Below are 19,329 nucleotides of genomic sequence, written 5' to 3' on the forward strand. Positions count from 1 at the left end.
GCTCGTGTCACTGGGCAGCTTGCGGCTGTGCTTCCCTTTGTAGTCTGTAATAGTTTGCAAGCCCTGCCACATCCGACGAGCATCGCAGCCGGTGTAGTACGATTCAATCTTAGTCCTGTATTGACGCTTTGCCTGTTTGATGGTTCATCGGAGGGCATAGCGGGATTTCTTATAAGCATCCGGGTTAGAGTCCCGCTCCTTGGCAGCTCTACCCTTTAGCTCAGTGCGGATATTGCCTGTATTCCATGGCTTCTGGTTGGGGTATGTACATATGGTCACTGTGGGGATGACGTCATCGATGCACTTATTGATGAAGCCAGTGACTGATGTGGTGTACTCCTCAATGCCATTGGAAGAATCCCGGAACATATTCCAGTCTGTGCTAGCAAAACAGTCCTGTAGCTTAGCATCTGCGTCATCTGACCACTTTTTTATTGACCGAGTCACAGGTGCTTCCTGCTTCAGTTTTTGTTTGTAAGCAGGAATCAGGAGGATAGAGTTATGGTCAGATTTGCCAAATGGAGGGTGAGGGAGAGCTTTGTACGCATCTCTGTGTGTAGCGTAAATGTGGTCTAGAGTTTTTTTCCTCTGGTTGCACATTTAACATGCTGGTAGAAATTAGGTAAAACGGATTTAAGTTTCCCTGCTTTAAAGTCCCCAGCCACTAGGAGCGCCGCCGCTGGATGAGTGTTTTCCTGTTTGCTTGTTGCCTTATACAGCTCATTGAGTGCAGTCTTAGTGCCAGCATCGGTTTGTGGTGGTAAATAGACAGCTACGAAAAATATAGATGAAAACTCTCTTGGTAAATAGTGTGGTCTACAGCTTATCATGAGATACTCTACCTCAGCCGAGGAAAACCTTGAGACTTCCTTAATATTGGATTTCGTCCATCAGCTTTTGTTTACAAATATACAGACTGCCACCCCTTGTCTTGCCGGAAGCAGCTGTTCTATCTTGCCGATGCAGCGTATATCCCGCCAGCTTTATGTTATCCATGTCGTCGTTCAGCCACTACTCGGTGAATCATAAGATATTACCGTTTTTAATGTCCTGTTGGTAGGATATCCGTGATCTTAGTTTGTCTATTTTGTTATCCAATGATTGTACGTTGGCTAATAGGACTGATGGTAGAGGCAGATTACGCACTCGCCGTTGGATCCTTGCAAGGCACCCCGACCTACGTCCCCAATATCTCCATCTCTTTCTCATGCGAATGACGGGGATTTGGGCCTTGTCAGGTGTCTGAAGAAAATCTTCGTCCAGTACGAGGTGAGTAATCGCTGTCCAGAAGCTCTTTTCGGTCATAAGAGACGGTGGTAGAAACATTATGTACAAAAGAGGTTACAAATAACGCAAAGAAACACACACAATAGCACAATTGGTTAGGAGCCCATAAAACGGCAGCCAAAAACGGCAGCCATCTCCTTTGGCGCCATTGTAATATCTAATGCGGAAAGTGAAGCCTATTCGGCCTGAATGGAGAATGTTTTCTGAGTGACTCATTCATCTTTGTCAAAAGGGTGATGTGTACGCGGCAAGTGAAGTCAGACGCAGGACACAGAGAATCAGGATGACTACTTTACTGAATGCAAATGCACAAACAAAAGTCTCCAAAACACTGGAGGGAAAAAACACCCTGTGCGTAATGAGGCGAAATAGCTATGCCGAACATCAACGAGACAATACATAATAACACACAAAGGCCAAACGTAAAACAAGGGAACTTATATGCTACACAATCAACACTAATAAGCAACAGGTGTATAAACTAGACAACACAAGACAAACACCGAAAACATCGATCGGCAGTAGCTAGTACTCCGGGGACGACGAACGCCGAAGCCTGCCCGAGCAAGGAGGAGGAGCAGCCTCGGCAGAATCCGTGACAGTACCCCCCCTTGACGCGCGGCTCCAGCCGTGCGCCGACCCCGGCCTCGGGGACGGCCAGGAGGACGCGGAGCAGGGCGAGTGGGATGACTCCGGTGGAACTCCGTCAAGAAGGGAGGGATCTAAGATGTCCCTCCTAGGCACCCAGCACCGTTCCTCCGGACCGTACCCCTCCCACTCCACGAGATACTGCAGACCCCCCATCCGACGTCTCGAATCCACGATGGACCGGACTGAGTACGCCGGAGCCCCCTCGATGTCCAGTGGGGGCGGAGGAGCCTCTCGTATCTCATTGTCCTGGATTGGACCAGCTACCACCGGCCTGAGGAGAGACACATGGAACGAGGGGTTAATGCGATAATCATTTGGCAGTTGTAACCTGTAACATACCTCGTTCAATCTCCTCAGGACTTTAAATGGCCCCACAAACCGCCGACCCAGCTTCCGGCAGGGCAGGCGAAGGGGTAGGTTTCGAGTCGAGAGCCAGACTCGATCTCCAGGTGCATACGCTGGACCCTCACTGCGGTGGCGATCGGCGCTCGCCTTATGCCTACGGATAGCCCGCTGCAGATGGACATGCGCAGCGTTCCATGCTCCGAGCGCCAAAACCATTCATCCACCGCAGGAGCCTCGATCTGGCTCTGATGCCAGGGTGCCAGAACCGGCTGATACCCCAACACACACTGAAAAGGAGTCAGATTCGTAGAGGAGTGGCGAAGGGAGTTCTGGGCAATCTCTGCCCAGGGGATATACCCCGACCACTCCTCCTGCCGGTCCTGGCAATAGGACCTCAGAAACCTACCCACATCCTGGTTTACTCTCTCCACCTGCCCATTACTCTCAGGGTGGAAACCCGAGGTAAGGCTAACCGAGACCCCCAAGCGTTCCATAAACGCCCTCCAGACTCTAGAGGTGAACTGGGGACCCCGATCAGACACTATATCCTCAGGTACCCCGTAGTGCCGGAAGACGTGAGTGAACAGGGCCTCAGCAGTTTGTAGGGCAGTAGGGAGACCCGGCATTGGAATGAGACGACAGGCCTTAGAAAACCAATCCACAACGACCAAAATAGTGGTATTCCCCTGGGAGGGGGGAAGGTCCGTGACAAAGTCTACCGATAGGTGAGACCACGGCCGTTGTGGAACGGGTAGGGGTTGTAACTTCCCCCTGGGCAGGTGTCTAGGCGCCTTACACTGAGCGCACACCGAGCATGAGGAGACATAAACCCTCACGTCCTTTGCCAATGTTGGCCACCAGTACTTTTCACTAAGGCAGTGCACTGTCCGGCCAATACCAGGATGACCAGAGGAGGGTGACGTGTGCCCGCTCGATCTCCGCATCGACCTCCCACACCACCGGTGCCACCAGACAAGACTCCGGAAGTGTGGGAGTGGGCTCAATGGACCTCTCCTCTGTGTCATATTGCCGGGACAGGGCGTCTGCCTTAACGTTCTGTGACCCTGGTATATAGGTGAGCTTAAAGACAAACCGGGCCAGAAACATGGCCCACCTAGCCTGACGAGGGTTCAGTCTCCTAGCTGCCCGGATGTACTCCAGGTTACGATGGTCAGTCAGAATGAGAAAAGGGTGTTGAGCCCCCTCAAGCCAATGCCTCCACACCTTTAGGGCTTGGACCACAGCTAGCAGCTCCCTGTCCCCCACGTCGTAATTACGTTCCGCCGGGCTGAGCTTCTTAGAGTAAAAAGCACAGGGCCGGAGTTTAGGAGGCGTGCCCGAGCGTTGAGACAGTACAGCCCCAATACCCGCCTCTGACGCGTCCACCTCCACTTGGAACGCCAAAGAGGGGTCCGGATGTGCCAGCACCGGAACCGAGGTGAACAGGTCCTTCAGTTGTCTAAACGCTCTGTCCGCCTCAGCCGACCACTGCAAACGCACCGGGCCCCCCTTTAGCAGGGAGGTGATGGGAGCTGCTGCCTGTCCAAAACCCCGGATAAACCTCCGGTAGTAATTGGCAAAACCCAAAAACCGCTGCACCTCCTTAACCGTGGTAGGAGTCTGCCAATTACGCACGGCTGAAACGCGGTCAATCTCCATCTCCACCCCTGACGCGGACAACCGATGGCCCAGGAAGGAGATGGACTCCTGGAAAAACAGGCATTTCTCAGCCTTCACATACAAGTCATGCTCCAACAGCCTACCCAACACTCGACGCACCAGGGCCACATGCTCGGCTCGTGTAGCAGAGTATACTAGAATGTCGTCAATATACACCACTACACCCTGCCCATGCAAATCCCGGAAAATCTCGTCCACAAATGATTGGAAGACTGAAGGAGCATTCATTAACCCGTATGGCATGACGAGATACTCATAGTGACCCGAGGTGGTACTAAATGCTGTTTTCCATTCATCTCCCTCCCTAATGTGCACCAGGTTGTAAGCGCTCCTGAGATCCAATTTTGTGAAGAAGCGCGCTCCGTGTAATGACTCTGTCATACTCACAATCAGAGGGAGAGGATAACTGTATTTAACAGTGATCTGATTGAGACTACGGTAATCAATACACGGGCGCAAACCTCCATCCTTCTTCTTCACAAAAAAGAAACTCGAGGACGCAGGAGAAGTGGAGGGCCGTATGTATCCCTGTCCCAGAGATTCGGCAATGTATGTCTCCATAGCCGCCGTCTCCTCTTGAGACAGAGGATACACATGACTACGCGGAAGTGCAGCACCTGCCTGGAGGTCTATCGCACAATCCCCCTGTCTATGAGGTGGTAATTGTGTCGCCCTCTTCTTACTGAAGACGAGTGCCAAATCATTATACTCAGGAGGAATGTGCAGTGCGGGCATTTGGTTCGGACTTTCCACCGTGGTCGCCCCTACAGAAACACCTATACACCGCCCGACACACTGATCAGACCACTCCCTGAGAGCCCTCTGTTGCCATGAAATGTTGGGGTCATGAGATATTAACCAAGGAAGCCCCAGCACCACGGGAAATGCAGGAGAGTCGATCAGATACAACTGTATGATTTCCTCATGACCCCCCTGCGTCTTCATCTTTAGTGGCGCCGTGACCTCCCTAATTAATCCTGACCCCAAAGGACGGCTGTCTAGGGCATGGATAGGGAAAGGCACATCTACTGGTAGGAGGGGAATCCCTAACTTATCACAGAAATTACGATCAATAAAATGCCCAGCTGCGCCTGAATCGACTAGCGCCTTATGCTGGGAATGAGATGAAACCTGGGGAAATTCAACTTGAATACACAAGTGGACAACAGAGAGCTCTGGGTGAGTTGGGCGCCTACTCACCTGAAATGACTCATCAGTGCGTGACCTGTTGCCTCGATCCCCAGGAGACCCTCCCCAGCACCGAACCACATTGTGTCCTCTACGGCCACAGTTGGTGCAGGGGACGGCCTCTCTCCGGGTCTCTCTCCTCCTCTCTCTAGCACCAGCACCCCCGAGCTCCATAGGGCTCGGCTCGGAGGTGCTGGGGGATGGAATGGGCGGCCCCAACTCCGGACGTCCGCGGGTAGCCAGCAGGGTATCCAGACGGATCGACATGTCCACCAACTGATCAAAGCTCAGGTTGGTGTCCCTGCAGGCCAACTCTCGGCGAACGTCCTCCCGTAGGCTGCACCGATAGTGGTCGATGAGGGCCCTCTCATTCCACCCCGCATTGGCCGCCAGAGTCCGGAAATCCAGGGCGAACTCTTGCGCGCTCCTCTTCCCCTGTCGGAGGTGGAACAGACGCTCCCCCGCCGCTTTCCCCTCTGGGGGATGATCGAAAACCGCCCTGAAGCGGCGGGAGAACTCCTCATAACTGATGGTGGCGGCGTCTATTCCCCTCCATTCGGCATTGGCCCACTCCAATGCCTTGCCGGATAGACAGGAGATGAGGGCGGAAACGCTCTCGTATCCCGAGGGCGCCGGGTGAATGGTTGCCAGGTAGAGTTCTACTTGAAGTAGGAAACCCTGACACCCGGCTGCGGTGCCATCATATGCCCTCGGGAGCGAGAGCCGAATCCCACTGGACTCCGGAGATGGAACGATGGGTCTGGCCGATGGTGGTGGTATTGTAGGAGGAGGTGTGGGCAAACCTCCTCTTTCCCATCGGCTCAAAGTGTCCATCACATCCTGCATGGCGGTGCCGAGTCTTCGGATCATGGCGTCCTGGCTGCTGACGCGCTCCTCTAGAGACTCCGTTACCACCGCTGGTCCTGCTGACTCCATGGTGGGTGTGTTATTCTGTCAAAAGGGTGATGTGTACGCGGCAAGTGAAGTCAGACGCAGGACAAGATATTACCGTTTTTAATGTCCTGTTGGTAGGATATCCGTGATCTTAGTTTGTCTATTTTGTTATCCAATGATTGTACGTTGGCTAATAGGACTGATGGTAGAGGCAGATTACGCACTCGCCGTTGGATCCTTGCAAGGCACCCCGACCTACGTCCCCAATATCTCCATCTCTTTCTCATGCGAATGACGGGGATTTGGGCCTTGTCAGGTGTCTGAAGAAAATCTTCGTCCAGTACGAGGTGAGTAATCGCTGTCCAGAAGCTCTTTTCGGTCATAAGAGACGGTGGCAGAAACATTATGTACAAAAGAGGTTACAAATAACGCAAAGAAACACACACAATAGCACAATTGGTTAGGAGCCCATAAAACGGCAGCCAAAAACGGCAGCCATCTCCTTTGGCGCCATTGTAATATCTAATGCGGAAAGTGAAGCCTATGCAGCCTGAATGGAGAATGTTTTCTGAGTGACTCATTCATCTTTGTCAAAAGGGTGATGTGTACGCGGCAAGTGAAGTCAGACGCAGGACACAGAGAATCAGGATGACTACTTTACTGAATGCAAACGCACAAACAAAAGTCTCCAAAACACTGGAGGGAAAAAACACCCTGTGCGTAATGAGGCGAAATAGCTATGCCGAACATCAACGAGACAATACATAATAACACACAAAGGCCAAACGTAAAACAAGGGAACTTATATGCTACACAATCAACACTAATAAGCAACAGGTGTATAAAGTAGACAACACAAGACAAACACCGAAAACATCGATCGGCAGTAGCTAGTACTCCGGGGACAACGAACGCCGAAGCCTGCCCGAGCAAGGAGGAGGAGCAGCCTCGGCAGAATCCGTGACAATCTTTAATGAATATGAGGATGAGAAGGTAGTGTAATAAACATGTACAAAAATAGAGACTGACTGAAAAGCTGATAATCAAAGGAACCTATATTTTATTAATCATGCCCTGATTGAAATACCTGGAAATTATTCTGGTTCCCCTTGTTACTTCCAATAGCGTGTACGGGAATGGAAAGAGTCACTGTAGATAGATGTTAAGTACAGATACAGTTGACTGAGAAAGTGGTGGGAAGATGGAACACTGCGGAGTGGAGGAAATGGATAGGTACTGTGGCAGTACAGAGAGAGACAGAAAGAGACGGGTACAGAGAGTGGTGCTGGCTGCACTCACTAGAAATACCCCAGAATACAGGGCTGACTGGGTACAATGGAGGCCATTGAGTCCCCACCTCGAGAAGGAAAGCTAATACAATGGCTCTGTTATCTGTAAAGAGGAGGAATGAGACTCATCTCTGATGTGACAACCTCACTAACACCGTCTGACAGGACCGAGCAGGCCACAAAGACACCACTGTACAGCCATGGGGTTGGTGACATGGTTTTGTGTGTGTTTGTGCGTGTATGTGTGTATGTGTGTGTGCATGTGTGCTTGCGTGCAATCAGCAGGAGCCTCTCAATAAAATAGCACAGTAACACATTAATGATATAATATGTTTAATAATTCTGAGTCATAATCTAAGTACCATAAGTTATTTCACATTTTGCAGAAGGGATATACAGGTAACTGACAAAAGAAAGGAAACACTTGAGTAAATGAGGGATACAAAGTATATTGAAAGCAGGTGCTTCCACACAGGTGTGGTTCCTGAGTTAATTAAGCAATTAACATCTACCATGCTTAGGATCATGTATAAGAATGCACAGTTGCCCATTATTTTGGTTACCATGGCTAGAAGAGATCTTTGTGAATTTGAAAGAGGGGTCTCAAAGGAGCATGAGGGTTTAAAGGGTGTGTGTGTGTCTGTGTGTGTGTGCGTGTCTCAGTCACCAGATCTCAACCCAATTGAACACTTATGGGAGATTATGGAGGGGTGTGTCATGTAAATTCTAGTCAATAATGAGGAGAGACAAGGTCAATAACCAATCAGGATATTACTTTATTCAAAACTTATTAAAAAGGGAGCAGGTCACAAAACACACACACATGAATATAGTTGAGTGTTGGGCCGAGAGCACTGACATACAAAGAATATAAAGATATTTTATAGCACGATACCCCCTCCTATTCTAAATAACAAACAGCAGATGTGTGGAATGGGTCAAAAGGTGAGACTTGATATATGAGAAAGGAGTATCCCCCAGCCAGATAGCATTTGCTGTGAAGACTGTTCTTATTGTACAGAAACCAGAGTTTGGCCCCTAAGACAAGGTTCCTCTCATCATTATCCATACCCGAGCCATCTCTCCTTGGTACCTTACATTACACAAACACCAACTCATTCTATGAAATACATGCTGTAGGTTTCATCACCAAACCATTCATAAATCAATTGTCAGCTCCAGATACTCCTATCTAGAGTAAAACCCATGTCCTTGACCACACACCTAGACTAGCTGCAGGAAGCTGGAGTAGAAACCATCCCTTTACAAAAACACAGCATTAGTAGAACAGAAATGTCTTACTATTTGTTAAGTATATAATTGTTAACTATTAATATTAAACAAAGCAGGTAAACATGTTACATGTACATTTTTCTCTCACAGGTGCTTAAGACATCAACAAAACACTAAATGATGGAAGAATGGTGTCACATCCCTCTAATAGAGTTCCAGACACTTGTACAATCTAAGCCAAGGCGCATTGAAGCTGTTCTGGTGGCTCGTGGTGGCCCAATGCCCTATTAAGACACGTTGTTGGTGTTTCCTTTATTTAGGCAGTTACCTCTAACTTATTCATTGCAAGCCATGACACAACTGGTCTAGATTGTGGCCTGGTATCAACTTTACCCTTTGAAGGATTTGATGTTATCATAGCCTTCTCAGTCTTCAGATAGATGTCACATAAAGCGTATGGGATGTATTTTAGACTGTTTATATGGCCTGTTTCTTTGGCATTTCTCTGGGGGGAGGACTTGCATGGACAACAATCAAATTCAGGGACAGTTTGAGCTGGGGCTGCCAGAGTGGGCCTCTATTCCCCTGTGTATTTCTGTCTGTGTGTCTTTGAGCCTGGACCAGCTGTGATTTGGCCCTCTTTCAAATCAAAATCACATTTTATTTGTCACATGCTTCGTAAAACAACAGGTGTTGACTAACAGTGAAATGCGTACTTACACGTCCTTTTCCAACAATGCAGAGTTAAAGATAAGATAAAAAATATAAAATAACAAGATAAATAGTGACACAAGGAATAAATACACAGTGAATAGCGAATAACAACAACAAGTAAAAATAATATGGCTATATACAGGGAGTACCAGTACAGAGTCGATGTGCTGGGGTACGAGGTAATTGATTTAGCTATGTACATAGACAGTGGGGAGAACAAGTATTTGATACACTGCCGATTTTGCAGGTTTTCCTACTTACAAAGCATGTAGAGGTCTGTAATTTTTATCATAGGTACACTTCAACTGTGAGAGACGGAATCTAAAACAAAAATCCAGAAAATCACATTGTATGATTTTTAAATAATTAATTTGCATTTTATTGCATGAAATAAGTATTTGATCACCTACCAACCAGTAAGAATTCCGGCTCTCACAGACCTGTTAGTTTTTCTTTAAGAAGCCCTCCTGTTCTCCACTCATTACCTGTATTAACTGCACCTGTTTGAACTCGTTACCTGTATAAAAGACACCTGTCCACACACTCAATCAAACAGACTCCAACCTCTCCACAATGGCCAAGACCAGAGAGCTGTGTAAGGACATCAGGGATAAAATTGTAGACCTGCACAAGGCTGGGATGGGCTACAGGACAATAGGCAAGCAGCTTGGTGAGAAGGCAACAACTGTTGGCGCAATTATTAGAAAAGAAAAGTTCAAGATGACGGTCAATCACCCTCGGTCTGGGGCTCCATGCAAGATCTCACCTCGTGGGGCATCAATGATCATGAGGAAGGTGAGGGATCAGCCCAGAACTACACGGCAGGACCTGGTCAATGACCTGAAGAGAGCTGGGACCATAGTCTCAAAGAAAACCATTAGTAACACACTACGCCGTCATGGATTAAAATCCTGCAGCGCATGCAAGGTCCCCCTGCTCAAGCCAGCGCATGTCCAGGCCTGTCTGAAGTTTGCCAATGACCATCTGGATGATCCAGAGGAGGAATGGGAGAAGGTCATGTGGTCTGATGAGAAAAAATAGAGCTTTTTGGTCTAAACTCCACTCGCCGTGTTTGGAGGAAGAAGAAGGATGAGTACAACCCCAAGAACACCATCCCAACCGTGAAGCATGGAGGTGGAAACATCATTCTTTGGGGATGCTTTTCTGCAAAGGGGACAGGATGACTGCACCGTATTGAGGGGAGGATGGATGGGGCCATGTATTGCGAGATCTTGGCCAACAACCTCCTTCCCTCAGTAAGAGCATTGAAGATGGGTCGTGGCTGGGTCTTCCAGCATGACAACGACCCGAAACACACAGCCAGGGCAACTAAGGAGTGGCTCCGTAAGAAGCATCTCAAGGTCCTGGAGTGGCCTAGCCAGTCTCCAGACCTGAACCCAATAGAAAATCTTTGGAGGGAGCTGAAAGTCTGTATTGACCAGCGACAGCCCCAAAACCTGAAGGATCTGGAGAAGGTCTGTATGGAGGAGTGGGCCAAAATCCCTGCTGCAGTGTGTGCAAACCTGGTCAAGACCTACAGGAAACGTATGATCTCTGTAATTGCAAACAAAGGTTTCTGTACCAAATATTAAGTTCTGCTTTTCTGATGTATCAAATACTTATGTCATGCAATGAAATGGAAATTAATTACTTAAAAATCATACAATGTGATTTTCTGGATATTTGTTTTAGATTCCGTCTCTCACAGTTGAAGTGTACCTATGATAAAAATGACAGACCTCTACATGCTTTGTAAGTAGGAAAACCTGCAAAATCGGCAGTGTATCAAATACTTGTTCTCCCCACTGTAGGTAGGGGTGACTAGGCAACAGGATAGATAATAGACTGAGCTGTAGCAGCAGCGTATGTGAAGCAGTAGCTGCAGCGTGTGTGTGTTTTTTGGCCTCAGTATGCATGTGTGTGCATATTCTGTGTGTGTGGGCGTATGTAGTGTGTGTGTATGTGTGTATGTGTGTGTTGGGGTGTCAGTATAAGTATGTGTGAGTGGGTGGGTAGAGTCCAGTGTGTGTGTGCATAGAGTCAGTGCAAGAGAGCTAGTTCAAAAAGGGGTCCGTGAGGTAGTCCGGGTAGCCATTTGATTAGCTATTTAGCAGTCTTGTTTAGCAGTCGTATGGCCTCTTTAGAGAGGAAGAGGGGACACACACAACTTTCATCCTGAAAAGCTTCCCCCTCCCTAAAACATGTCAAATGGAATGCAAAATAGGGCTTGATTTAATTTAAGGGTAACATCAATCTTTAGGGACAAAATATTTAGGGGTCAAACGAGTAATAGTTTTTGAAAAGTTTTAATTTTATGTTTTGTTACTGGAGTTAGATGGTGTTCCAATGACTTGCTCTGTCCTAACAGTTAGTTAAGTAGCCAAACATTACATTACCCATTCCACTACAAACAGTTCACTGAACAGCATCTTGCAACAATTTGTCATTTTGGTATATGTTGTATTTGGCCATTGTTTGATGAACAAGGAGATTAGAGACTTTATTCTACACTGAACAAAAATATAAACACAATATATAAAGTGTTGATCCCATGTTACATGATCTGAAATAAAAGATCGCTGACATTTTTCATACGCACAAAAGCTTATTTCTCTCAAATTTTGTGCACAAATTTGTTTACATCGCTGTTAGTGAGCATTTCTTTTTTGCCAAGATAATCCATCCACCTGACAGGTTTGGCATATCAAGAAGCTGGTTAAACAGCATGATCATTACACAGGTGCACCTTGTGCTGGGGACAATATAAGGCCAGTCTAACATGTGCAGTTTTGTCACACAACACAATGCCAAGATGTCTCAAGTTTTGAGGGAGTTTGCAATTGGCATGCTGACTGCAGGACTGTCCACCAGAGCTGTTGCCAGATAATGGAATGTTCATTTCTCTACCATAAGCCGCCTCCAACATCGTTTTAGAGAATTTGGCAGTACTTCCAATCGGCCCCACAACTGCAGACCATGTCTATGGCGTTGTGTGGACAAGCGGTTTGCTGGTGTCAACGTTGTGAACAGAATGCCCCATGTTGGCGGTGGGGTTATGGTATGTGCAGGCATAAGTTACGGACAACAAACACAATTGCATTTTATCAATGACAATTTGAATGCACAGAGATACCATGACGAGATCCTGAGGCCCATTGTTGTGCCATTCATCCGCCACTATTACCTCATGTTTCAGCATGATAATGCACGGCCCCATGGCGCAAGGATCTGTACACAATTTCTGTAATCTGAAAATGTCCCAGTTCTTCCATGGCCTGCATACTCATCAGACATGTCACCCATTGAGCATGTTTGGAATGCTCTGGATTGACGCGTACGACAGAGTGTTCCAGTTCCCGCCAATATCCAGCAACTTCGCACAGCCATTGAAGAGGACTGGGACAACATTCCTCAACAGCCTGGTCAACTCTATGCAAAGGAGACTGACTGGTTTTCTGATCCTTTTTTAAAAAAGTTCCTAGGTGTCCATATCACCAACGAGGTATCATGGTCCAAACACACCAAGACAGTCGTGAAGAGGGCACGACAATGCCTATTCCCCCTCAGGAGACTGAAAAGATTTGACATGGGTCCTCAGATCCTCAAAAAGTTCTACAGCTGCACCATCGAGAGCATCCTGACTGGTTGCATCCCCGCCTGGTATGGTAACTGCTCGGCCTTCGACCGCAAGGCACTACAGAGGGTAGTGCGTACGGCCCAGTACATCACTGGGGCCAAGCTTCCTGCCATCCAGGACCTCTATACCAGGTGGTGTCAGAGGAAGGCCCTACAAATTGCCAAAGACTCCAGCCACCCTAGTCATAGACTGTTCTCTCTGCTACCACACGACAAGCGGTACCGGAGTGCCAAGTCTAGGTCCAAAAGGCTTCTTAACAGCTTCTACCCCCAAGCCATAAGATTCCTGAACAGCTAATGAAATGGCTACCCGGGCTATTTGCATTGACCCCCCCACCATTTTTACCCTGCTGCTACTCTCTGTTTATTATCTATGCATAGTCACTTTACCTCTACTACATGTACATATTACCTCAATTACCTCGATTAACCTGTGCCCCCACACATTGACTCTGTACCGGTACCCCCTGTATATAGCCTCGTTTCTGTTATTTTATTGTTGCTCTTTAATTATTAGTTTTTTTTTCTTCAGTTTATTTAGTAAATACATTCTTAACACTTATTTTGTTTAAGGGCTTGTAAGTAAGCATTTCACTGTAAGGTCTACACCTGTCGGCGCGTGTGACAAATAACATTTGATTTGATTTGATGTTGCGTTTTTATTTTGGTTCAGTATATTAAACCCTACACTGCCTCCCCATTGTATCACCAGCTATATCTACTGTAGGGGGCTGTTCCTTTCTGAAAGGATGTATTAGTATTCAAAGCCATGTATACAGAGTTGTGTTAAGCAGAGTTTTGTCCGCCCGGCAGAGAGGAGAGAGGAGAGAGAGGGAACATGATGATTACTGAAGCTCAGCGCCAGTCGAGCCATTTCAATGCTACTTTTCCCCCCACTGTCAGCCAGGGGACGAGGCTCACATCCAAGACACTTAAAGATCTTGTCTCTTCTCTTTCCTCTCTCTCTCCTCTTCATCTTTTCCAACTCCCAGCAAACATTCACCTGCTTTCACAGGATGACTCTCAAGTTTCTGTCTCCTCTCAAACTTTGTGTGAACTTCCTCTGTTTTTACAAAGTCATTGGGGGGTTGGTTAGGAGAAGAGCTATCTCCTGAGAGTTTTCCGTTAAAACCTCTCACTCATATTTTTGCGTTGAGACTTCACAGTTCCTTTGAAATATAAGCTTTTGGCCTATGCTTGGTTGTCATTGTTGCAGTGAGTGTCTATCATTGTATGCATATTATATAAAACCTTTTGTTGTCCGTTTTATTGTGTAGATTAGATGCCTTCACAGGAGTGACTGATGGAAAGGGAAGGCATATTTGTAAATAGGCCGTCATTGTAAATAAGAATTTGTTCTTAAGTGACTTGCCTAGTTTAATAAAGGTTAAATAAAATAAATAAATAAATTGTTTGACATCTAACCTCTTGACACTGTACCTCTAGTACACTTGCCCTGTAATAACACTGTGTGTTTCTGTCTGCTCAGGGAAGGTTTTGAACACAGACCTGCGCCACTACCTTAGCCTGCAGTTCCAGAAGGGCTCGTTGGACCACAAGCTGCAGCAGGTCATCCGGGACAACCTCTACCTGCGCACCATCCCCTGTAAGTCTCCTCAACCTCTGCTCCTAGGCTGTGTCTGAAATGGCACCCTATCTCCTAGTGCACTACTTTTAACCAGAGCCCAATGCAGGCCATGGTCAAATGTAGTGCACTAAAGGGGATAGGGTGACATTTCAGACGCACCCCTCACACCACCCCTCACACGCACCCCTCACACCACACACTTCACAGAGCCAGGTCTCGCACACACACCTAAAGCTCGCTATGACAGCAAAAACTAAGAAATCCTTATAAGCCCAGATGTTGCTCCAAATTTCAGTCTGTGATTGTGGTCTTTTATACGAAAGCTTTTACTCTGAGTGGTGCAAGATGTGTGTTATTGAAACAATCAATCTGCAAATGACCTTCAATCTGAATTACTTTCAATCTGAATTACCTTCAATCAGAATTACTTTCAATCTGAATTACTTTTAATTTGCATTAACTTCAGTCTGAATTACCTTTAGAGCCGTCAGTTAAGAGTAGATAGAGGTGTTATCCTCTCCTCAATGGTCATAATAGCTGTGTGCTTAGAGTAGGAAAGGAATGTGGTTCTGATAGAAGACAGAATGAACATGCTGGATAACAGAGACCTTATCTCCAAATGATGTAGTAATTATGTCATTATTAACACACATTAAGTGACAACATTTAGAGCATAATTTTTACCGTTTGATTTTTCCAAAGAAGGACAATCTGTAATAAGAACAGTAACATGTTTGAGCATACTTAAAGTTTTAGTCACACACAGTCCCACTGTTCCTCAGGCTATGGCAGACAGTTCTGCAGGGCACTGTCACAAATGCACAGCGAGAGGCTCCCTGCTCTTTTCTGGGAAGTAAGCCACCTACCTCTCATGTATATTTACATTTCTGGAGAGGAGGAATATTTCTCCCACTATCAATCAATCCCTTCTCCCAACCACTTTTCGATCATATGTGAGGTGAAGATTTCTGCCTTCTCTTGGGCAGTCAACGTACACCTGTTTGTGCCTGACAGTTTCTGTTTCCAGTCTGTGCTCCTAGTTTGTATTCTTCCTTGGTCTTTCTTACTTTACCTGGCAGAGTGAAAACTATTCTTTCTCACTTTAAAGGTTGAGTTAGTCAGTGCATCATTCTGGCAGTGCTGAATGTTTTATGTTGTGCTGTAATTGAGTTTACTGTGTCTCTCTGTTGGTGTGTTGTTCTCCAGAGGCTAACCTGTCAGATCTCTCAGGGGACGGTCACCGCTCCTTAGAACTCATCTCATGGCTATATGGGATTTTAAAGACTTATTTGGGGATGGCGACAATGGTTACTTGCAGAATTAAATGACTATTTCAGGGATCTACTCTTCTTCCTCCACACGTTTACAGTGCCTTGTTTTATATTTCTCCCAGTCCTACAGTTAAGGTGCTAGATCACAGAGCTGCAATCCACCATCCATCAGCTACAGTGGCCTCACCGCATGACTGTGACTCCATAATTCCCTCTCTGAATTACTGTCTTAATGAGTGAGTGACTGAGACAGAAAGACTGAATGACTCTCCATCATTCACCCTCCCTTTCTCTCTCCGTCTTTTACCCCCTTTCCGTCTCTCTGTTTCTGGCATTCTTGCCTTCCATATCTCTCTTTCATTCACTCCCTCTCTATTCCTCTCTCCTCTCTCTCTCTCTCTCTCTCTCTCTCTCTCTCTCTCGCTCTGTCTCTCTCTCTCTCTCTCTTTCTCTCTCTCTCAATATCCCTCCCACATGTGAGTTAGTAATACATTACGTCTGGATCAGAAGTCTTCAGTTGATAGAAAATATCACTCTGAATCTTTTTGAAATCAATACGCTGAGATGAATAAAAGTCAGAGATCAACAAGCCTCACTCAAACATGCATTTGATTAATGTCTATACATCCAGCATCTAAAATACACTGCTACCACACAAACCAACATACCTTTTGTGTTGGTTTGTGTGATGGTAGTATATGTGGTGTACTCCCATGTCACTGTGCCAATGACCTAGTTCCACAGCTCTAAGTGCTGTTGGTCAGAAACATCTATAAATATGTCCTTTGCATGTGTGTAGTACACAATCCTGGAAGGCCATGCTGTCCTTGTGCTTTTGAGAGCTTTCTAGCACTTTGGGCCGATAATAAAGATGATGCTCTGTTATAAAACCCAAACGTCAGCCACTCCCCTTGGCGTGACCAGGGCACAGCAGTATTATGGGCTCTGTGAGGGCCATGAAATATGGGACAATCAGGAGGGGAGAGAGAGATAGAGGGAGAGTGATAAAGGGAGAGAGAGAGAGAAAGAGAGAAAAAGTGCTCACAGGACCTTACTGCATGCCGTGGTAATCCCTGAGTCTCCTTCATTGGGCCTCAGATTGCCTCAGACTGCCTCAGGCTGCCTCAGACTGCCTCCACATCCTCCAATATAACAAAGGCGCAGCAGGAAGCTATTAAGAGCTCATAAGAGGACAAAGAGAGGAAGCAGTATCCGAGAGGGAAAAGGGCCCTGGGTCGCACTCAGTCCCAGGACGACTTCCTTTCCCTGAGGAGACACAGCCTCCTGACCCCCCCTCCCCTCTCAGCTGCACTCTCTTTCTCTGCTAGCTTATATTGACTTGGTGAGAGGGGAGTGCAGTACTGCACCCCGCCAGTGTGTGACATCAGTTAGGCTGTCGAAAGGCAACTGGCACTCCTGATTGATCTCTTGGTGACGTAAAACCATTGAGTTCAGTTTTTGGCATGAATATAGTTCAGTGCCACACAAAAGTAGGTTTGACATTTTATTCTGAGATCTTTGTAAGAGACATGCCATGGCCTTGAATTACATGATCTTCCTGAATTTGGGCTTTCACATAATACCCTACTGGGCATAGACGTCAATTCAACATCTATTCCACGTTGGTTCAACGTAATTTAATTGAAATGACGTGGAAAAAACGTTAAGTCAACCAGTGTGTGCCCAGTGGGACAGTTCTTGAATATGCTCTTTAAAATTCCTGCACACATATATTTTGTATATATAACCCATTTTCTAGCATTAAACAAAGCTGATGCTTGAAGTCAGGCATTACTGAGACATCAGAAGTTCAGTGTCTCTTCTTCAAAGTAAATGCTATTGCCACAAAATAACTGAGGCTCCTCGTTTTTGCAATACTTTTTTCCCAGTGGCATTTTCAAGTGCCAAGATGAAACAATGCAAAAAAATTCCATGTTATATTTCTGGTCCTCTTTTTCTGAGTGAAACCGTCTCTGATGTCCCTGCTGTGGTGTGCGTCTTTGTCTGTGGCTGTGGCATCCATGCAAGCCAGGTCTTAAAAAAGTAGGACCGCAGTATATGAAAGGGAGAGATTATGAAAGACTTGATGGAGTGCCAATTTGGGTCCAAGGTAGACACATGTTCATGCATTCTCATTATCTCTCTCACACACACATACTGTGTAAACACACACACACAGAGGCACACACACACACACACACACACACACACACACATTGCCAAGAGTTACACTGTTGAGGGAGAGGTGTTTGCTTCTGATGAATGTTACCATGTGAATCAAGATTATTATAATAAACAAAAACTGAAACGAAAATTTAAACTAATCATGAAAAAACAATTTTATAAACTGAAATAAAATAATTAAACCCCTAAACTTTAGGCAAAAATCTAATGGGGTTTTCAATCGGGTTTTCAAGCTATTTATTTTTCTTCTAATGGGGTTTTCAAGTTTCTGAATCTGGCAGGTAAATGCTGCCAGATAATGGCGATGTTTCAAATAGGCCTAGTTTGTGAATCACTATCACTAATTATCACTTGCTAACAGGGTAGAAATCTGATACTGTAGGTAGCTAGCCTAGCCAAAAGGCGAGCACGGACCGTGAACTATGGCGACAGCAAATCCGATCGAGAGTTTCCTTTCAAATCAAATGTTATTTGTCATGTACACAGTTTACAGCATGTATAAAAGGTGCAGCAAAATACTTGTGTGCCAGCTCCCTCAACATTGCAGTACAATAATCAAGAGTAAAAAAAAAAAGTAATAGAAGAGGTAGTAATAGCATAGTATTGGCATAGTAATAGCCTGATATGTACACAATAGGATATACAGTATAGAAAATGAATTGCTATGTCAAGTACAGTGAGGGAAAAAAGTATTTGATCCCCTGCTGATTTTGTACGTTTGCCCACTGACAAAGACATGATCAGTCTATAATTTTAATGGTAGGTTTATTTGAACAGTGAGAGACAGAATAACAACAAAAAAATCCAGAAAAACGCATGTCAAAAATGTTTTAAATTGATTTGCATTTGAATGAGGGAAATAATTATTTGACCCCTCTGCAAAACATGACTTAGTACTTGGTGGCAAAACCCTTGTTGGTAATCACAGAGGTCAGACGTTTCTTGTAGTTGGCCACCAGGTTTGCACACATCTCAGGAGGGATTTTGTCCCACTCCTCTTTGCAGATCTTCTCCAAGTCATTAAGGTTTCGAGGCTGACGTTTGGCAACTCAAACCTTCAGCTCCCTCTACAGATTTTCTATGGGATTAAGGTCTGGAGACTGGCTAGGCCACTCCAGGACCTTAATGTGCTTCTTCTTGAGCCACTCCTTTGTTGCCTTGGCAGTGTGTTTTGGGTCATTGTCATGCTGGAATACCCATCCACGACCCATTTTCAATGCCCTGGCTGAGGGAAGGAGGTTCTCACCCAAGATTTGACGGTACATGGCCCCGTCCATCGTCCCTTTGATGCGGTGAAGTTGTCCTGTCCCCTTAGCAGAAAAACACCCCCAAAGCATAATGTTTCCAGCTCCTTGTTTGACGGTGGGGA

General features: G+C 46.1%; 1 protein-coding gene across 1 annotated transcript in view; it reads left to right on the plus strand.

Annotated features, from left to right (window-relative positions):
- LOC311138782 (membrane-associated guanylate kinase, WW and PDZ domain-containing protein 3-like) overlaps positions 1 to 19,329 on the plus strand; it is a gene marked incomplete at both ends in the record, with an annotated part of 215,223 nt that overhangs the window by 148,943 nt on the left and 46,951 nt on the right. Inside the window, one exon of the mRNA XM_084173606.1 lies at positions 14,407 to 14,523. Within this exon, the coding sequence (XP_084029732.1) occupies positions 14,407 to 14,523 (117 nt within the window). The remainder of the gene's footprint in view (positions 1 to 14,406; positions 14,524 to 19,329) is intronic.

Source organism: Coregonus lavaretus (genome assembly GCF_964263955.1).
Source record: "Coregonus lavaretus genome assembly, chromosome: 12".
NCBI classification, from domain to species: domain Eukaryota; kingdom Metazoa; phylum Chordata; class Actinopteri; order Salmoniformes; family Salmonidae; genus Coregonus; species Coregonus lavaretus.